General features: G+C 52.2%; 2 protein-coding genes across 11 annotated transcripts in view; one reads left to right on the top strand and one right to left on the bottom strand.

Moving 5' to 3' along the window:
- GBF1 (golgi brefeldin A resistant guanine nucleotide exchange factor 1) overlaps positions 1-18,066 on the bottom strand; it is a 142,621-nt gene extending 124,555 nt beyond the window's left edge. For 7 of the 10 annotated variants that reach the window (XM_012439485.2, XM_012439483.2, XM_012439484.2 and 4 more), the window contains exon 1: positions 2,554-2,803. Coding sequence is in view for 2 of the 10 variants with exons in the window: in XM_064373944.1 (XP_064230014.1) it covers positions 18,047-18,057 (11 nt within the window). In the remaining 8 variants the exon portion in view is untranslated. Of the gene's footprint in view, positions 1-2,553; positions 2,804-18,046 lie in introns of those variants that run through there. The other 3 variants (XM_064373944.1, XM_064373945.1, XM_064373934.1) reach the window with 2 other exon arrangements.
- On the top strand, positions 6,513-18,124 carry PITX3 (paired like homeodomain 3). Its single transcript, XM_012439486.2, has 4 exons — positions 6,513-6,701; positions 16,188-16,317; positions 16,490-16,692; positions 17,203-18,124. Exons 2-4 carry the CDS (start codon positions 16,200-16,202, stop codon positions 17,788-17,790), a joined length of 909 nt encoding a protein of 302 aa, XP_012294909.1. The 5' UTR covers positions 6,513-6,701; positions 16,188-16,199; the 3' UTR covers positions 17,791-18,124.
- Positions 18,125-18,291: the final 167 nt, after the last annotated feature.

An 18,291-nucleotide genomic window follows, 5' to 3' on the forward strand; every position in this document is an offset into this window, starting at 1 on the left:
GACCAACATGGTGAAACCCCGTCTTAAAAAAAAAAAAAAAAAAAAAAGACATGTCCAGCATGAATCCCGAATATGAATATTAGGCCGGGCATGGTGGTTCACGCCTATAATCTCAGCACTTTGGGAGGCCAAGGCGGGTGGATCACGAGGTCAAGAGATCGAGACCATACTGGTCAACATGGTGAAACCCCGGCTCTACTAAAAATACAAAAAAATTAGCTGGACATGGTGGCACACACCTGTAGTCCCAGCTACTTGGGAGGCTGAGGCAGGAGAATTGCTTGAACCCAGGAGGCGGAGGTTGCGGTGAGCCGAGATCGCGCCATTGCACTCCAGCCTGGGTAACAAGAGCGAAACTCCGTCTCAAAAAAAAAAAAAGACTGGAACACACTGTCTATAAACACCATTAAAAAGAAGCTCAAATACAAGTTTAAGACAGGTGCAGTGGCTCACACCTGTAATCCCAGCACTTTGGGAGGCCAAGGTGAGTGGATCACGAGGTCAGGAGATTGAGACCATCCTGGCTAACACAGTGAAACCCTGTCTCTACTAAAAATACAAAAAATTAGCCGGGCATGGTGGCACATGCCTGTAATCCCAGCTACTCGGGAGGCTAAAGCAGGAGAATCTCTTGAACCCAGAAGGCAGAGGTTGCAGTGAGCTGAGATCATGCCAACTGCACTCCAGCCTGGGTGACAGAGCAAGACTTTGTCTCAAAAAAAAAAAAAAAAAAAAAGACTTGCATTTGAAGGATGAATTTTCTGATTTGTGGGTGGGAGTGGGAATTATTCCCATCTAGAAAATTATTCCTATCTAGAAATGACAGGATAAAAAAAAAAAGAGAGAGAAAACCTTTTGATGCCTCTATAGTCACCCTCAGGCTCAGAGATTAGATTGCCTGTTATGCAAAGCATATCAACTCAACAGGGCAATGGCCCAGGTGAGCAAGGCAGGCTCATCAAATCTGGGTACCTTCTGAGCTATGTCATTTCATTTGCTACATTCTACTACTTTTTGGGGGGTGGAGAGAGGGGAGGAATTCTACAACTTAGATCAGCAAGTTAAAATGCAAATAGTTTCCTGTACCATTTCCATCCCACTAATTCTAAGTCAACACACATAAAGCATAAATAATGTCATCCCCCTTCTCCCAAAACACATAAAATTTCAATTTCATAAGGGCAAAGGGAAATTATGAAATTTCAAATTCATAAGGGCAAAGGCAGGAAAAACTGAGTTCAGTCATTCTAAGATCCTAAATAGTTTTCTCTTCTAACACTATGAGGTTTTGATCCTCCTAGTTCCTACCTCACCATGCAAAAGTGCAAAGTGTTCCTGACTGCCAGGGCCAAAAGCAGGCCACGAGTCCTGATCACATACTGAAACTAATCCCAGATACAGATAACATTTATTGAGTGCCCACTACATACCAAAAGGCATTAGGTTGATCCTGCTCTTAACCTACTACATGCTCCAGCTAGGCTACTGCTCATACGTGCTACTACTTTTAAGAAGTGCATTAACTGAGCAATCCCAAAGAAGACCTTTCCATCTGTATCCTCCATAGGGCCTAGAGTGCCTTGTATACCTGAATTAAAGGCATACAAGTTTCCACACTGTGCATTAAAAAACACCATCTACACTATTCCTTATTTCTAAAAGTACTCTTTCTAAAAGCACTCTGCTGCTCTTACCCTATAATTGGCTGAAAATCTCTCATGACTTTTTGCCCACTAAGAATAATAGGCCAACAGTACGAAACTTTGCCAGTATTCTCTGCTCTCAGTCAAATATGTAATAGAGTGGCTTCTTTATGATTAAACCTCACCTCCTTAGTGAAGACCTGGGGAAAATACGTCAACAAAAACATACACCAGAAAAGAATACCTGTGAAAGAGTGTCTAAAGGAACAAATAGGCCCAGAAGATAAGTCTAGTGTTTACGTACAGACCCAGACTGGCAGCTGAGCTGTCCAATAAGAGGGAAGCCTTCTCATAGCCCAGTTTCCTATGCTGCTATAACCTCAAGCCTTTCACACATCTGTCTGCTGACAATCTGATTCTAGGTGCACTAGCTCATCATCCAGTATTAATGAAGCAGTTCCTTTGTATTAGTGAGGCAGTCACAAAGAAGCAGACACTGTACACAATCTGCAGAGACTTGCATATCTAAAGTCTGAAAACCCATAAAAGTAGAGACAATGCTCCTTAGGCTTGCTTTCAGCTTTTGAGTACTGGGCTCTTTAGGATGCAGAAAGCGCTGGAAAAGAGGAGCCGAAGACTAAGTTAAGCCTGGGAAAATAAAAGATTTGGGCACCTACAAAAGATCAGCAATGAGAGCAGAAATCGCCCCTCCTGAGGCAAGGGCCTGACCTTTGCCCCCGCATATCTTCCTGTTCCCTCCCACAACAACCCTTCCCTCGTCTTATTCCTGTCCGCTGCGTCCTTAACCCACCCTGGCTCGCCCAATTTAAGGGTCCTTCCCCCTAATTCCCTATTGCGATGTGAGGGAGGCCTTCACAACACCGGAACTCTAGGAAGAGACTTCGCTGACCTGTCAGCGGATCCAAAATGGCGGGGCCTAGTCCCAGGACCGGCAGCTGCTGCTCATGTCCAGCCTGCACCCCGGAGGCGTCTCCGAGCAGCTCTCCCGGCTCTGGTAGCAGATGGGAGAAGAGAAGGAGCTCGTTTCCTGGAAATTGGGGCCGAAGTCAGGGTGGGAATGCACAGTCCGCCAGGATGAGTCGGCCGGTACTGGCAGTGGAGCCGGCTACCTTTCCTATCAGCTCACTGACGTGGTAACTAGCCTCAGTCTAGCCCGCTGCCTGGTAACTGCGCGAGTCCTGCCGGATGCAGCCAATCATAGCTTTGCACCATGAAAAGTAGCATTCCGACTATCCAATCGAATAAAGGAAATTGGCTTCAGGAGGCGGGTAGTGCCTAAAGAGGCGAGATTACAAGGGAAAGGGTAGGTAGGGGACAACCAACGGATACGAGTACTCTCTGAGTGACAGTTTAAAAATCCAATAAAAAATTAGGAACTGTACTGGGCGGTTAGAGAGGTGGAGTTAGGTAGAGTTCGGTTGCAGTGCGCGGTTTGCCAGTGGCTGCTGCGCGTTACGGGCTACAATTGGCTGGAAAGGGGCGGGGTCCGTTTTGAGAGCTTGAGCGGGCATCCTTATTCCCCTGTCCACGTACTATCAAAGTTACCTGAGCCAAGACCGTGCTCCTTGAGGTAACACTCCTTTTCGAGGCAACTCTGGGCTTCCTTCATCCTAAAACAAGTCCAGCGATCCATTCCGCACCGTCCTGTCCTCGCCCTCTCGTCCACCTTCCCCGTTGTGGCTTCTCACAGTTGTGTCACGTCCCAACTCTGTTTCAGCGCTTTCTGCCCCATTCGCATTATCCAGAAATAGAGAAAATGGGAAGTAGCAGAAATCCTGGATATCTAATTTAAGTCTCTTCATTTTACATCATAGGAAACAGCCCCAGGGTGGAAGGCTGGGCCCAGGTTCACATAACTAGTAAATAGCAGAGCAGAGAGACAAACCCCTGGGTCTCCTCACCCCCAGGTCAACTCTTTTCACTGCCTTTTGTCACCTCTTATGCCTTAGTATATCGGGCTGTGACTCCCAGTCTGCCTCTCATACCAAGCTTTGGACGGACCTTATCCACTAGGCAGAAAGCTAAATACGCTGCTTAGCCCACATTTTCAGTGATAGGAAACAGAAGTCTTTCTTGTTTGCCTTAGAAACGCTAAGGGGCCTGAGGGTTGGATGCCCACCTGTTTTCACTCTCTTGCCCCCAGCTGCCTCCTCCATTTGCAAGAGATGATAGAGGTTACTAAGCTATTTAGAAATACCTGTGTTACCTGGAAGTGAGAATGTGTGGGAAGAGAACAAGAGGATGGGTTTTCTCCTAGCAGACTGAATCATGAAATTCTCAGCCTGTTTGAGACACTAGAGCCCCAGTGTCCCTGCAGACCTGGAGAGACTGCTAGGAGGCAGTGAAAAAAGATACCAACTCTTTCCATACTTCCTCCCAGTTATAGACAACTCAAGTCCAGGGAAGCTCCATAACCAGACAGGAACGTAGTCTCAAAACCATACATCTAAAGACCATCCACGTGCTATGATGCTCGTTTTTTTTTGGGGGGGGTTGTTTTGTTTTGTTCTTTTTGTTTGTTTGTTTTTGAGACGGAGTCTTGCTCTGTTGCCCAGGATGGAGTGCAGTGGCGCAATCTTGGCTCACTGCAACCTCTGCCTCTGCCTCCTGGGTTCAAGTAATTCTCCTGCCTCAGCCTACCAAGTAGCTGGGATTATAGGGGTTTGCCACCATGCTAGGCTAATTTTTATATTTTTAGAAGAGATGGGGTTTCACCATGTTGGACAGGCTGGTCTTGAACTCCTGACCTCAGGTGATCCACCAGCCTCAGCCTCCCAAAGTGTTGAAATTACAGGCGTGAGCCACCACTCCTGGCCACAATACTCTATTGTAAAGCACCCATCAGACCTGACATCAAACCCGAAGAACCCCCTCAATAACTCCCTACACCTGCACCTTGGGCTTCTGGTCAGTGGGTCCAGCTGAGAATCTAGCCTCTTTCACCCAAAGAGAGTCAGGAAAAGAGGATATACCATCATAGCACCTCTTTCCACATTACCTCTGAGCCATTTTCTTCCTCATTTGAAAACTGGAAATTGGTGTTCTGGGCCTGTCTCAAATTGAGAGGTCCTGGAGAGCCCACTGGAAAATCCTCTAAGTGGGCCAAAACTTCCTGCTCACCCATATCCACTTCCACATACCTCCAGAAATTCATCATTCTAAAAGCATGTGATTGTCCAATAGAGATGGGGAAGAAAGAGATGACAATTCCCTAGTCCCCCCTAACCACTAATCATCTTACCAGGCAGAACATCTTCCTCATAGATTTCAATGTGACATATTCATTGATATTCTACATTATGCCTGGGAATAATAGACATGGTCCTTACCCTCCTAAATTTTAGTCTCATAGTGGACAACACATAAGCTGATCCCTTCAATATGGTGGGTGGTGTAATAGAGGTTATACACAGAAGGTCATGGGAGCTAGAGGCTAACCTGAGAGTTCAGAAACGGCTTCCCAGAGAAAACAAGGCCTGAGTGGAACATTGGAGGAGTAGGAATTTGCGATATAAAGATGGGTTACTTTTACAGGAAAGGCCAGAGGTGTGCAGGAAACTACTAGGAAATTGGAGATGAAGACAAGGTCAGGTCCTGAAGGTCTTGTATGTCAGCTATACATACAAAAGAGAGCTTGACCTTTATCCTGAAGGCAATGGGAGTCACTGAACAGTCAATACATGACCGTTCAGATTTGCCTTAGGGGCATATTATGTGACTGAGCTTAGGCTCTTGGAGCACCCAAGCAAATCCTAACTGGGAGAAGAGAAGGAGCCTGCTTCTTGGAAATTGAGGCCAAAGTCAGGGTGGGACAGTACAGTCTGCCAGGATGTTCCTTGGACATCGATCCTGTCCCTTGCAAATTCCTAACCAGCAGGCACCACACTTTGCCCACAGGACTTAACCTGGTACCACCAGCGGGAAACCAGCCCTGCCAAAGGAGGGAGAGCACAGCCCAAGCAAGACGACGGTGCAGACTGAAAGGCAATTGGTCCATGCATTTGGAGTGCCCAGCCCAAGCCCTGAGATCCAGCAGGAACCTTCTCTTAATTGTTTTGTGCGGGGAGGGAGATGATAGTTACTTGTCCAAGTTCACTCGGTGATGGTGCAGTTCGTGGCAGCGTTGGAATACCACTTTGGTTTGTCTCATTCCAAATCCTGCTGTTTCCACGAAGTCACCTTCCTTGGAGAAGAGGGGAGAAGTGAAGAGGAGGAAAGATATGAAGAAAAAGGAACAGAAAGGAAGAGAAATGAGTGTTTAAAGTGGCAGAGGAGGGAGAGGGGTAAACAGCAGGAGCGAAGCGACTGAGGAGAAAGAAGAGGAAAGAAAGGCGAGACGTAGGAGGATTGGAATAGAGACAAAAGGGAGGAGAGACGGACAGCGACAAGTGGAGAAAATCGGCGAAACTTGAGCGGCAGAGAAGTCTGAGCGCTGAGACCCGGCGGCCCCGTGCGCCTTCCCACCTGGCGCCGATCCACTTTGCTCGGGGTAGTGGCCCAGCCCCACTTCGCCGCCAGCCAACCCCTTTTAACCGGGGCTATCGGGACCACTCTACTCTCGACTACTTGGCTCTGCCAAAGCGTCCTAGCCGGAGCGCGGTCTGTGCCACGTGGGGAGGGGCGCGGCCCAGTTACTGAGGAGCGCTTCTGATTGGCCAGAGGGCGGTGTTCTTGGCGTCTCACCGGTCAGACCCCTCCCTCAAAGGCGGGACCTGGAAATCCACAGCTGGAAAGGGCGGAGCCCCAGCAGCGCAGCTGGAAAGGGGCGGGGCCTGACGCGCGCAGCTCGCCGCGGCGGGCTGGGGGCGCCCTGGTCTGCCATAAAGTGAATGGGCGCCTGCTGGGGGTGGCAGTACGCGGTGAGGCTCACTCCCTCCCCGAGTCCGGGAGCGCCAGAGCGGAGCGGCGGCCCAGGAGCAGGGGGGCGGCCCCCACTCCGGCCGGGTGCCCGGCCCCTGGCCCCTGCCTGCCCTCTAGATCGCCGTCGCCGCCGCCGCCGCAGCCGCTGCCGGGAGTCTGCCTGTTGCGGGACGCACTGTGAGTGTTTGACCATTCTCCGGAGAGGGGCTCATGGGGCCGAGGAACTATTGCTGGACCTCGGAATCCCTAAAACGGGACCTGGGGTAGCTGAACTCCAGTGTCGAGGGAACGGATTGAGACTGGGAGGGCGGACTGCAGACCCGGGGCCAGGACCTGGGAAAAGGGGAACTCAGGGTAAGAACCAGGGAATAGGGAAGGAGACTCAGAGGATCCAGAACGAAGCCGGAGACTCGAAGCCAGGATAGGGGCTTCGCGAGTCAGGGAGTAGGGAGTCTGGAAACCATTACCAGAAAGCGCCCTGGAATCCCAGGGCACGGGGCAGGCGGCCAGGGAGCGAAAGGGGTTGCAGAGGCCCTGGCCAGCGGGGAGCCGGCGGCGGCCCCCAGTTTGGGGGCAGTTGCGGTGCCCGACGCCCCTCGGCCCAGGCTCAGACAGACTCCAGGGGCTGTGAGCCGGGGTGCGCCTGGTCTCACATGCTTCTCTTCCCAGCTGCTCCACAGTTGGAATAGGAGCCGTGTTGTGAGAGCCTGGCTGCGACTGGGTCAGATGGCCGCTGTGCGGGTCAGAGTGACCAGGCAGCAGATCTGGTGGATCTGGCTTGGGGTGTCTGGGCCCAGATGGGTCCTGACTTGGGGCCGCCTCAGAATCGGACAGAATGTCCGCGGTGCATGGGGCTTGGAGCGGACAGAATGTCCAGGGTAGCGAAGTGGGTCTCTCCGGAGCGGGCGTTGCGTCGGGCAGTGGCGGACAGAATGTCCCTGGCTGGGTGGCATGTCCATCTACCCGGCAGCGCCTGCCCAGCTGCTGCGTGTGCGATGGGGTCGGCTGCTGTGGGTCACCTCAAATTCCAGCTCACACTTTGCAAACTTGTTTCAGCTCCTTTGGGCTGCGAAGCTGCAAGCAGGGAGTGAGAGTAAAGGCTGCAGCCCGTCCTTGTGGTGAGGTGCACTGGGACACATGCCCCCTTCAATTGAGAATAGATCAGAGCATCACTCTGTACTTCCAGAATCCAAATTTGAGATGAGAAGGCCAATGAGGAGACTGCTAGTGGGAATCAAGACCAGGAAAGGAAGGAACGGGTGACAAAAGGCAATGGGAAAACAGTAAAGAGGTGGGCATAAGCCCCTGGCAGCGTCATTTGCCCCCTAATTCCAATACAATTGACCAGACACCTCTCAGACTCCTTGCTGGAGTGTCAACCGACCAAGGCTCCTTCCCTACAGTGGGAAGGAGCCCAGGCCAGAAGAGAAACTACAGTCCCATTAGCAAAGAAAACCCTGTACCTGTTTCCCTTTTGCTTCCTCAGCCTTACTAGTCCCAGCACCACCCTGGTGGCTGAGCAGAGGTGGGAAGGAGGCTCATGGAATCCAGACTCTGGAGTCCAACAGGGGGCTATCTGGCCCTTTAAGTCTGGTTGGGAAGCATGTCTCAGACCTACCAACCAGACAGGTTTACTTTCCCTGCAGCTGGGATACAGCCTTGACTCTGCTGGGCCCATACAGTGACCATCCGCCCTTATCCCAATTCTAACCAGAGCTCAGTTATCTTGAAGAGAGCAGAGTGGGGAGAACAAGTCCATATAAGTGAGCAAGATAGCCCAGCTGGGGACTGAATTTTCACAAGGACAAGTCCAAGGCATTGCATTTAGCAATGAGTAATCTAAACGGTGGTTTCAACTTTTCTCACCCTTCACCTATGAGTGACATACAATATGTATTCCCCACACTCCCATTCCATTCCTTAGTTCTAGAGTTTGCTTATCATTGGCTAGGATTCTCAACCTTTTTTTTCTTTGCCTTCTTTTGATTAATATAAAGACATACCACAGTTATCCCCATCACATTCTGATACACTTTTCAGGGGTGTGTGCTCCCATTGCTGTGCTTCCATAAAATCACTGAAATTATAGGTGAAATGAAGGGCTCTGTGTCAAGAAAGGAATAGGGAAAGCATTACAGATGGTTTCCTGAAGACTTTAGCCCAAAGTTGTGCTTTTGCCAAAAAGGCCAAAGAGGTGGCATCGTAATGAAGATGATTGGAAACAAAAGACAGAACCTTTTCCCACCCTTGCATAAAACTATGTAGCTGAATGCATGCCTGGTGACTGGCTCTTAGGAAGAATGTCATGGGCCTAGAGCAGGTCAGAGAATGGTTGGCAGAATGGGGAGCCAGGGGCTGCTGGCGAGAGCAAATTTCAAAGTTTAGTCCTCTGGAAGGTGAAACAGGATGGAAATCTACTGCAATAATAAAAGGCCTACATATGCAGAAGAATTTCTTGCCCCCCAAATCTTGAAACTGGAGATGAGGGGGCCTCTTAGAACTGGAGTGATGCAAGCTTGGGATGAATAGGAAAATGTTCTTTGGCCCACAGTGGGCACATACTTCCAGAGCTCATTTCCAGAGAGATGGTACAAGCAGGAAGTAGAAATGGAATCCTTCAGGGCTTGGGAGGATCAGCATATGTCAGAGTCACGAATGGCTGCAGGGTGGGGGAGTGGGGAGTGAGGCATGGGAAGAGCAGAATTAGGTGGTTTGAATCTCTTCAATCTGTGTAGCCTTGGATCCTGCCTTCTTGAGGTCTAACAGGGATAGGCACTCCTGCCATGGAAGGCAGTTGTGAGAGTTAAATGAAATCATGTCTGGGAAAGTCCTTTGCAAATGGAGAAGCACCATAGAAATAAGAAGCACTGCCATTATTATGCCCAAACTCCAGAATCTTTGTTTGGAAGAGTGGGGCTGAGACTTAGAGCAGCCTAATCACATCCCTGATGCAGCCATAGGAGGGTTCTTTATGACAGATGGGCCACCCTACCGTGGGCTTCAGATGCTAGCCACTACCCCTGCCCCTGTCCAAAAACTCTGGGGAGCTCCCCAGATGCTTAGCCAGTCTATCAGGCCAAATATCTCTGCCTGCCTCCTGCTCAGGGATGGGAACATGGGCCCAGGACTTGGGTTCAGGAAGGGAGGGCAGGCACAGCAGGCTAGAGCTGACTTGTGGTGACAGAGAATGGAGCCAGTGGAATCTTTTCTTCTCCATTCACACTAAATGATGCCCCCCAGACTAACCTGAAGGATCCATTAGGTCCTGAGCTTTGGGGTGTCTAGGGTGTCCATGGCCACTGCCAGGAACTCATGAAAATAATGATGGGGAGGTCTAGAAAACCCCGCAGTAAAAGAGAAAAAAAAAGAATGATGAGGAGGAAAAGGAAAAGATCATCAGTGGCATAAGAGTTAGGAGAAGACAGAGAGGAATAACTTTCAAAACTCACCCTCTCTCTCCTTTCCCATTGTCCTGCCCTGGAGCCTTTTTTACACCTTTCAGTTAATAGTTTCTCCTTTCCTATTTCTTCCCTGCCCAACCCATTCTGCTTACCATTGTCAAATAAAGGTCACAAAGATGCTGTTTTTGTCACACCCCTAGCTACAAGCCTCTAGTGACCCCCACTGCTTGGTGCATTGCTTCTCATAGTGGGGTGGGGTGGGAGGAGGGCGGTACGTGTGTGGGAGAGGCATGACACACAGTCTAAACAGGGCCCCTCTTCCTGGTGTGGGGGCCTGTTTCTTTTCTGCATATCACTTGAAGATTGGGGGGTGGGGATGTGCTTTATTTTTACATTAAAAGCAGTTTTCTTTTTATATGAAAATAAAACATTTTATATTTAAATATTTTATATTCCATGACTACAGTATGAAATAGAATGAAAAATTTGCTTGCATTTTTAACATAAAGCTGGCGACTTCAAAACAATTTCATACTAGCGGCAGCTGTTTTAAGTCATGCTTCTAGTTTCCTATTAGATGTTGGTTTTAACTGGTCTTAGGGTTTGTTTGGTTTTTTCCTTTTTTATTTTGTGGAGAACAGGGTCTCGCTATATTGCCCAGACAGGTCTCGAACTCCTGGGCTCAAGCTCTCCTCCTGCCTCTGTCTCCGTAAGAGCTGGGATTACAGGCGTGAGCTACAGCGCCCGGTGGTTTTTTGTTTTTGTTTTTTCCTTTATTCAGGGCTGTGGCTCAGGGTGAATCTTTGAGGTTTTTGATGAAAAACTGGACATACTCTAGCCTAGACTTTGTCAAATCTGAACCACCACCCCTTGTCCCCCATTGAAGGCCCCCTCAGTTTGACTCATTTCTCTCTGCTGATCTCCTGTGGCCTACACTGAGACTCCGACTAACCTAGGCTCACCACTGCCCTTCCAACCTGCCAGCTTATTCCCAACACTGCTGATTATTTAGAAGGTCATACCCCTTCTCTGCCTCTTGAACTCCCAATTCAGTCACGTGCCTACATTCTCTGAGCCCCCAACACTTGGTACCACCTTCCATGGGCTTCCCTCTCTCTGATCTTTCATAGTCTGGGAGTCAGACCCATGCAGTCCATCTTTTCCTCCTATGCTCTGTTTGCCTCCCTACACTGCAGACTCCTACAAGTTAGGGTCTGTGTACTACTGTTCTTGGGGATCCCTCTTAACACCTAACACTTGCTGAAGGAAGGAAGCAAGGAAGAGCAGGAAGACTGTGGAGTCATTTCTCTGATTCCTGATTCATCCCTTGATAACTTGAGTACTTCAAATCTTTGCTGCCTCCACCTGAGTCTTGGGGCTGTAAGCAAATGTGTCTCGATTTGCTCCCATTTGCACATTGCAGTTCAGCAGGCCACAGAGTCTGGCTGCTCAGCGTCCCTAATGAATATGCAACCATGTCCACTTAAGGGCCTCACTTCAGTTTCAGGTTTATAAGATGAAAACATCACAACTCCAGCTCCTCTTATATCTTCTCCAGTTAGCCCCTGAAAGAGAAAGGCTTTCTCCCATTTGAGTTCCAGATTATGCCTCCAGCCTCAGGCATCATTATTGCAACCGATCATGGGCTCTCACTATGTCCCTGGTCTTCCCCTCTGGCTTCAGGACTTACGTGGGTCCAGCTGACTTATTGCCATGGGGTTGTGTCCCTTGGAAACCATGGCCTCCCTACTGTGGCCTCCCTGGCCTAAGATCTGCTCTGTACCTTCATATGTCCTGGATATTTCATTCTTGCTGCATGCATGACCAGGCTTCCTGTAGTTCCAGCCTGTACTGCAGAATCAGAGCATACGATAGGCCCTCTGTACTCCCTGGGCCTGGGATTGCCACCCTGACCCCAGTGGGACTGGGCCACACATCCCTAGCAGGCTGTGGCAGAAAGGCTGGGGTGAGGCTGGCAGCCCCCTCCCAGAGCTGGACTTACCATCACTGTTATCTCTTGATTCTGTCTGTCCCTGCCTGGGTATTTCTTACTAGCATCAACCAATCCTGCAGCTTCCAGACCTACTGCTTGTTCTTCCCTATCCACTGAGTGAGGCAAAGTCCCTGGCCTCAGTCCCAACTCCCTAGCTTCCTGACCTCCAGCAGTTTGGGGGAGCTTAATCTTCAGCCAGCCTGTCTCCAGTTCAGACAACAGCTTGGCGCCCCCAGCCTTTGCCTGACCAGCCCACCCGGACGTGAGTTGGCTAGAGGTCTGTGCCCCCACCCTTCCATCCCTCTATTGCCTGCCTGGCTTTACTGTTCTTCCCTTCTCTCTTCAGTTTCACTGTCAGGGCCCTTCTCAGCCATGGCTCCTCTCTCTGCTGTTACTAGCCCATGCAGGAGCCTAAAGGCTTCCTTCTTTCCTTTACCAGTCCCTGATCCCTAAAGTGGCTCCCAGCTTAGGGTACGCTGCCCATGTTGCTGTTACCTTGTTGACTGGGTCCTCCATGCTCAGGACAGAGTGTTCACAGCATGTGTGGCCTATCTCTCAGCAATGCAGTGTACTCACCTTCATTCACTAGGGAAACACTACACTAGAGGAAACAGAGTCTGGGGAGATGACGACTCACTCAAGGAAGGGCAGACACAGGGATGAGATCTTAGCCACCACTCCACCCCCAGTGCCAACTCAATGCACGGCTCATAGAATGTGATAAATAAACATCTGTTTGATGAGTGAGAAAAAAAAATTACTCAGGTAGAGTTGTATCCCTACTCATGTTTACATGTTATGTTTTTATATTAAACCTTATAACAATACTGAAGGTAAGTAGGGAAGAGACCATAAACTTCCTTTTAGAGATGAAGAAATATGCCTAGAGAGGTAAAGTAACTTGCCGAGGACACACAGCTAGTAAGTTGTAGAGCCAGGATGTGAACCTAGATCTGTTGACTCCAAACCTAATTTCTTTAGGCTATACCAGATGACTTTCCTGAGAGGGGCCTGAGCACCTCCTGTCCCCCCTCCCCACCCCATCCTCCAGCTCCAGAATTCTCATGCCTTCTCTTCACTCAGCAGCCATCCAGTGCAGGACACTCACCCTGGCCCCCTTGGCCTCCTCCTTCCCCATATAGAGTCCTTAGCTCCTGGGACTGAGAGCTGAGGTTCAGAGGGGCCAGGGAGGGGTGGGGGGAAGGGTAATAATGGCTAGCTCCAAAACAGCCCCGGCAGCTGTCCTTGTCACAGAGAGGAGACTGTGTGACGGTACATGTCTGTCTGCCTGGATGTGGCAGCGCATGTGTGGGAGAGTGTGTGTTTGTGTGCCTCTAGCTCCAAGTCCAAGTGCTTATTATGTCTGATTGGGGGGCCTGTGTGTGTGCACATGTGTCTGTCTGTCTTTGGGAACACGTAGCCTGAACTTGGCTTTCTGGCCTCAGCTTTTCCTCTGGCCCGTATCCCTTCTCACCCTGCCTCCCTCTGCTGAAACAGAACAAAAGCAAGATGCAGGTATAGAATGCTTGTGGGAGGCGGGCGGGGGCAGAGCAGGGGAATTTGGAAAACTGCAAGTCTGGAGCCAAAGCAGACTGGAAGGCTAGGTGGCAAGTGTGGGGCTGCTTTTCCCACAGGTAAACCCTTCTCTGGGTTTTTTCCCAGCTCCATGTTGTTCCCATGACCTCTAGAAAAGTCAGGGGCATGATTTGCATTTCAAGGGCATCTTGGGTATGAAGTAAGGGGGACTTCAGAGCATCCCTTTTTTCAGCTCGCAGTTCTAACCTTCCTCCCTCATCTTCCCAGCTATTGGGAAGAACCACTAGCCAAGGCTGCCATAGTTCCCTCCCAGGGACATCTGTCTTCCATCAGAGCATTGTTGGCCAAAGATTTCCAGCCCCAAGCCTTCTGACCTGACCTGGAAGGGGTCAGTAAGCTAAGCACACCTCCAGTCCTGGCCTGACTTCTCCTTCCCTCCCAAGTTCCCGCCAGCCCTGTCTCTCCACATCCAGTAAAAGGTCCAAGATCTAGACCCCTCTGCCTGTGGAAAGAGCAGGGACTGTTTCTCAACCTCCTGCCTTGACCTCGGTTCTACTCCCAACCTGGCTTGAGAGGTGGGGTGGGGAGTGGGGGCACAGCTGTTATCTCTGAGCTGGCTGAAGGGGGCATTACCATGTGCAAATACAGGCCGCTGCCCATCTGCACCTCCCTGAGAAAGGCTCCTAATAAATCCAGAGCAGCCAAGTGACACACATCTCAATCTAGGCTAATCCACCACATTAATGCCATCCTGTGCAGCCTGCATTAAGCCTCTGTTAATGGGGAAGGGGTGTCAGGGGCAGAGAGACCCCTCCCACTCAGCTCTCTACCCCTTCCCTCTGTCCCTAGCCTCCTTCTGTTCTCCTCTGACCAAGAGGCACCCAGAGTCTTGAGCCCTAGTATTGCCCATTTCCCTTCCTCCCCGCAATGGGGTCCTGGGAGAGCAGGCAGAAAAGGGGACCCTGCAGGAGAAACTTGGACAGGGACCTAGGGAGGCTCCTGGGCAATGTGAGGCCAAGTTTGGGATAGGAAGTATGAGTAGGAAGGTGGTCTTATGAAGTTCCTGCTACAGCCTGGAGTGGGCTTGGTAGAGGCTGTGCATGAGTGAAGCCGTCACTGGTAGGATGCAGTGTATGCCGGTGCAGGCATGAGAGCAGGCCCAGCCCAAGCACCCAGTGGCTTTCAGACTTGTGTTTGATCTTGTTACCCTTCTTTCAAATGAAATCTCTTCAGAAATCATGAACAAAACAGTCCGGGCGCGGTGGCTCATGCCTGTAATCCTAGCACTTTGGGAGGCCAAAGTGGGTGGATCGCCTGAGATCAGGAGTTTGAGACCAGTCTGACCAACATGGTGAAACCCCTTCTCTACTAAAAATACAAAAATTAGCTGGGCATGGTGACACATGCCTGTAGTCCTAGCTACATGGGAAGCTGAGGCAGGAGAATCGCTTGAACTCTGGAGGTGGAGGCTGCAATGAGCCAAGATCATGCCACTGCACTCCAGCCTAGGTAACAAAGCGAGACTCCATCTCAAAAAAAAAAAAGAAAAGAAATCATAAACAAAACAGACCAAAGCAGTGCCTGCCCTAGCTGAAGCAGACCCAAGTGAGGCCAGGCTAGAACTGTAGCTGAGTCCCTGAGGGGATCTCGAGGGAAGGCCCCAAAGAGCACAATGTGAGAAAGCAAGCGTTCTAAGTTGACTAGATCAGAAAAATAAAAATAAAAAAAATAAAAAGCAAACAAGGAAAAAGCATTAGGAGTCTCACAGACCTGGTGCAGCTCTCAATCCCACTGCTTACAAGCTCTGTGATCCTCATCACGTTCCTTCACGTCTCAGTTTCCTCACTGGAAAAAGGATGATCAAACTTGACGTATCCTTGTGAGGGGAGAGAGATGAGGTAAAGGCCCATAGTAAGTACAGATAAATGATAGCAGCCATTATTCTTAAGGGAAAATGTCAGGTCTGGTTCAAAGTACAATCTGTCCTAAGGACAGTGGGTAACAGACATCTAGTCTGTGTCTCAGGTATGACTGGCTGAGGGCCAGGTATGAGTATAGGGTGATCTTGTGCATTCAGATGAGAAGGATTTGAAGTTTTTATGGATGTAGTATAGGGTATGTGGTGTGCTATAGTGTAGATTTTTTTTTTTGTTTTGAGACTGTGTCTAGCTCTGTCACCCAGGCTGGAGTGCAGTGGCCCGATCTTGGCTCACTGCAACCTCCGCCTCCTGCATCCAAGCAATTTTCCTGCCTCACCCTCCCATGTAGCTGGGATTACAGGCATGCACCACCCTGCCCAGCTAATTTTTATATCTTTAGCGGAGACAGGGTTTTGCCGCATTGGCCAGGTTGGTCTCGAACTCCTGACCTCAAGTGATCCACCCGCCTCAGCCTCCCAATGTGCTGGGATTACAGGGGTGAGCCACCGCGCCCGGCCTATAGTGTACATTTTCATTCAATAAATATTGAACCCCAACTGTATACCTGGCACTGTTCTAGTTCCCAGCAGTAAACAAAACAAAGCCTAGTTTAGATATCTATGCAGGGAACCTCTCAGCATGCACCTCTTCCCCCTTAGGCTGCTATTTCCCGATTCTATCTTAGGGAGCCCCACGCGGGGGTAGCTTTATGGCTGAGAAAGGCGGCAGGGAACTTACGGGGAAACGCTGCTGGGACCCAGCTAAGCCAGAGATTTTACTCCCACTACCCTGGTCTGTTTTCTCTCGCCTCCAGAGCCCTCTCTCCATGGAGTTCGGCCTGCTCAGCGAGGCGGAGGCCCGGAGCCCTGCCCTGTCGCTGTCAGACGCGGGTACTCCTCACCCTCAGCTCCCAGAGCACGGCTGCAAGGGCCAGGAGCACAGCGGTGAGCGCGCCCCCTTCCGAGGGTGGAGGAGATAACAGCTTCATCCCCCGTGCGGGTGGGACCCCGGCTGGACAGCCCGGGTGGGAGCCAGCGGGTGGTTCAGGAGGTCCCCGAGCCGGAGAATCCGTGCAGGCTTGGGCGCCCTGTGACCTGCCCCCACCCTGGCTCCCAGACTCGGAGAAGGCCTCGGCTTCGCTGCCCGGAGGCTCCCCCGAGGACGGCTCGCTGAAGAAGAAGCAGCGGCGGCAGCGCACGCACTTCACCAGCCAGCAGCTGCAGGAGCTGGAGGCGACCTTCCAGAGGAACCGCTACCCTGACATGAGCACGCGCGAGGAGATCGCTGTGTGGACCAACCTCACCGAGGCCCGCGTGCGGGTATGCCCTACCGACCCGTGACTTGCACCCGCGCGGGCCCTCCACGCGCAGCCTGCCACCCTGAGGCCGGCAGTTCCGCCCCACTTGCCCCCGCCCCCGGGCCCTGGCCCCTGGCCCCCGGCTCCCGGCCACAGCCCCACGAGGCCTCCTGGCCGCCAACCTCCAGCCTCTGCTCGCAGTGTTCCCTACCACTCAGACCACGCGCTTCTTCGGCCCTGACACCGTCTCTTCTTACCTTCTCCACCTCTCCTCGACCCCATCCTACTGTCCCCCCAGACCCTGGCGCCGATGACTCAGTCCTGCCGCCCGCGCCTTCTGTTCTCCGACCCCGGACTCCGTGCGCTCCTCCCCTCCCACCCCGTCTCCAGCCACCTCATCTCGTTTATTCACCACACCGCCCAGCTGGAAGCACCGTCGGGGTGGGATGGGGTGGGGTGGGGTGGGGTGTTCCGCCCTCCAGTCGCTGGGATCCAGCCCCGAGCCCTGACCGCCTTTCTCCCGCACCCGCAGGTATGGTTCAAGAACCGGCGCGCCAAGTGGCGGAAGCGCGAGCGCAGCCAGCAGGCCGAGCTGTGCAAGGGTGGCTTCGCAGCGCCGCTCGGGGGGCTAGTGCCGCCCTATGAGGAGGTGTACCCCGGCTACTCGTACGGCAACTGGCCGCCCAAGGCGCTCGCCCCGCCGCTCGCCGCCAAGACCTTCCCGTTCGCCTTCAACTCGGTCAACGTGGGGCCTCTGGCTTCGCAGCCCGTCTTCTCGCCACCCAGCTCCATCGCCGCCTCCATGGTGCCCTCCGCCGCGGCTGCCCCGGGCACCGTGCCAGGGCCCGGGGCCCTGCAGGGCCTGGGCGGGGCCCCCCCTGGGCTGGCTCCGGCCGCCGTGTCCTCAGGGGCTGTGTCCTGCCCTTACGCCTCGGCCGCCGCCGCCGCTGCGGCCGCCGCCTCCTCCCCCTACGTCTATCGGGACCCTTGTAACTCGAGCCTAGCCAGCCTGCGGCTCAAAGCCAAACAGCACGCCTCCTTCAGCTACCCCGCCGTGCACGGGCCGCCCCCGGCCGCCAACCTCAGTCCGTGCCAGTACGCCGTGGAGCGGCCGGTATGAGCGGCCCCGCCCGTGGATCATCCCCGAGGGCGGGGGCGACGATTCGCAGCCTTCGCGGACTGGGGTCGTCTTGACTGGCTTGCCCCCGCCCCAGGGTCTGAAATGGGTGTTTGGGCAGCTGGCGTGGGGGTGGCGGCCGGCTCAGGAGAGGGCCTTCCCCCTCCCAGCCCTGAGGGGTGGACTGGGCCCTACACGGAGACCGCGCCCCTGGGACTAAGGCCAGGAACAGGGACCAGATCCCCGGGGGCCAACTCACCCTTGGCCCATCCCGCCTTCTCCAGGCTTCCCCTCCCTGGTTTTCAAAGATAAATGAAATAAACGTGCGCGGACTGTCGAAGGCCTGATGATTCAGAGTTGCGGTTGAGTCCTCTTCCCTTCATCCTCCCCCACTGTCTACAGGCGAGCTGGATGTACAGGAACGAGGTGAGGGTCCAGGCTTCTAGGGATTCAGTCCCACTCACCCCCCTACTCCAGAACCGGGCAGCCGGGGATTGTTCCTGG

The sequence above is a fragment of the Aotus nancymaae genome, unplaced genomic scaffold (genome assembly GCF_030222135.1).
Source record: "Aotus nancymaae isolate 86718 unplaced genomic scaffold, 86718_ANA_hifiasm-v0.15.2.pri h1tg000010l, whole genome shotgun sequence".
In the NCBI taxonomy this organism is placed as follows: domain Eukaryota; kingdom Metazoa; phylum Chordata; class Mammalia; order Primates; family Aotidae; genus Aotus; species Aotus nancymaae.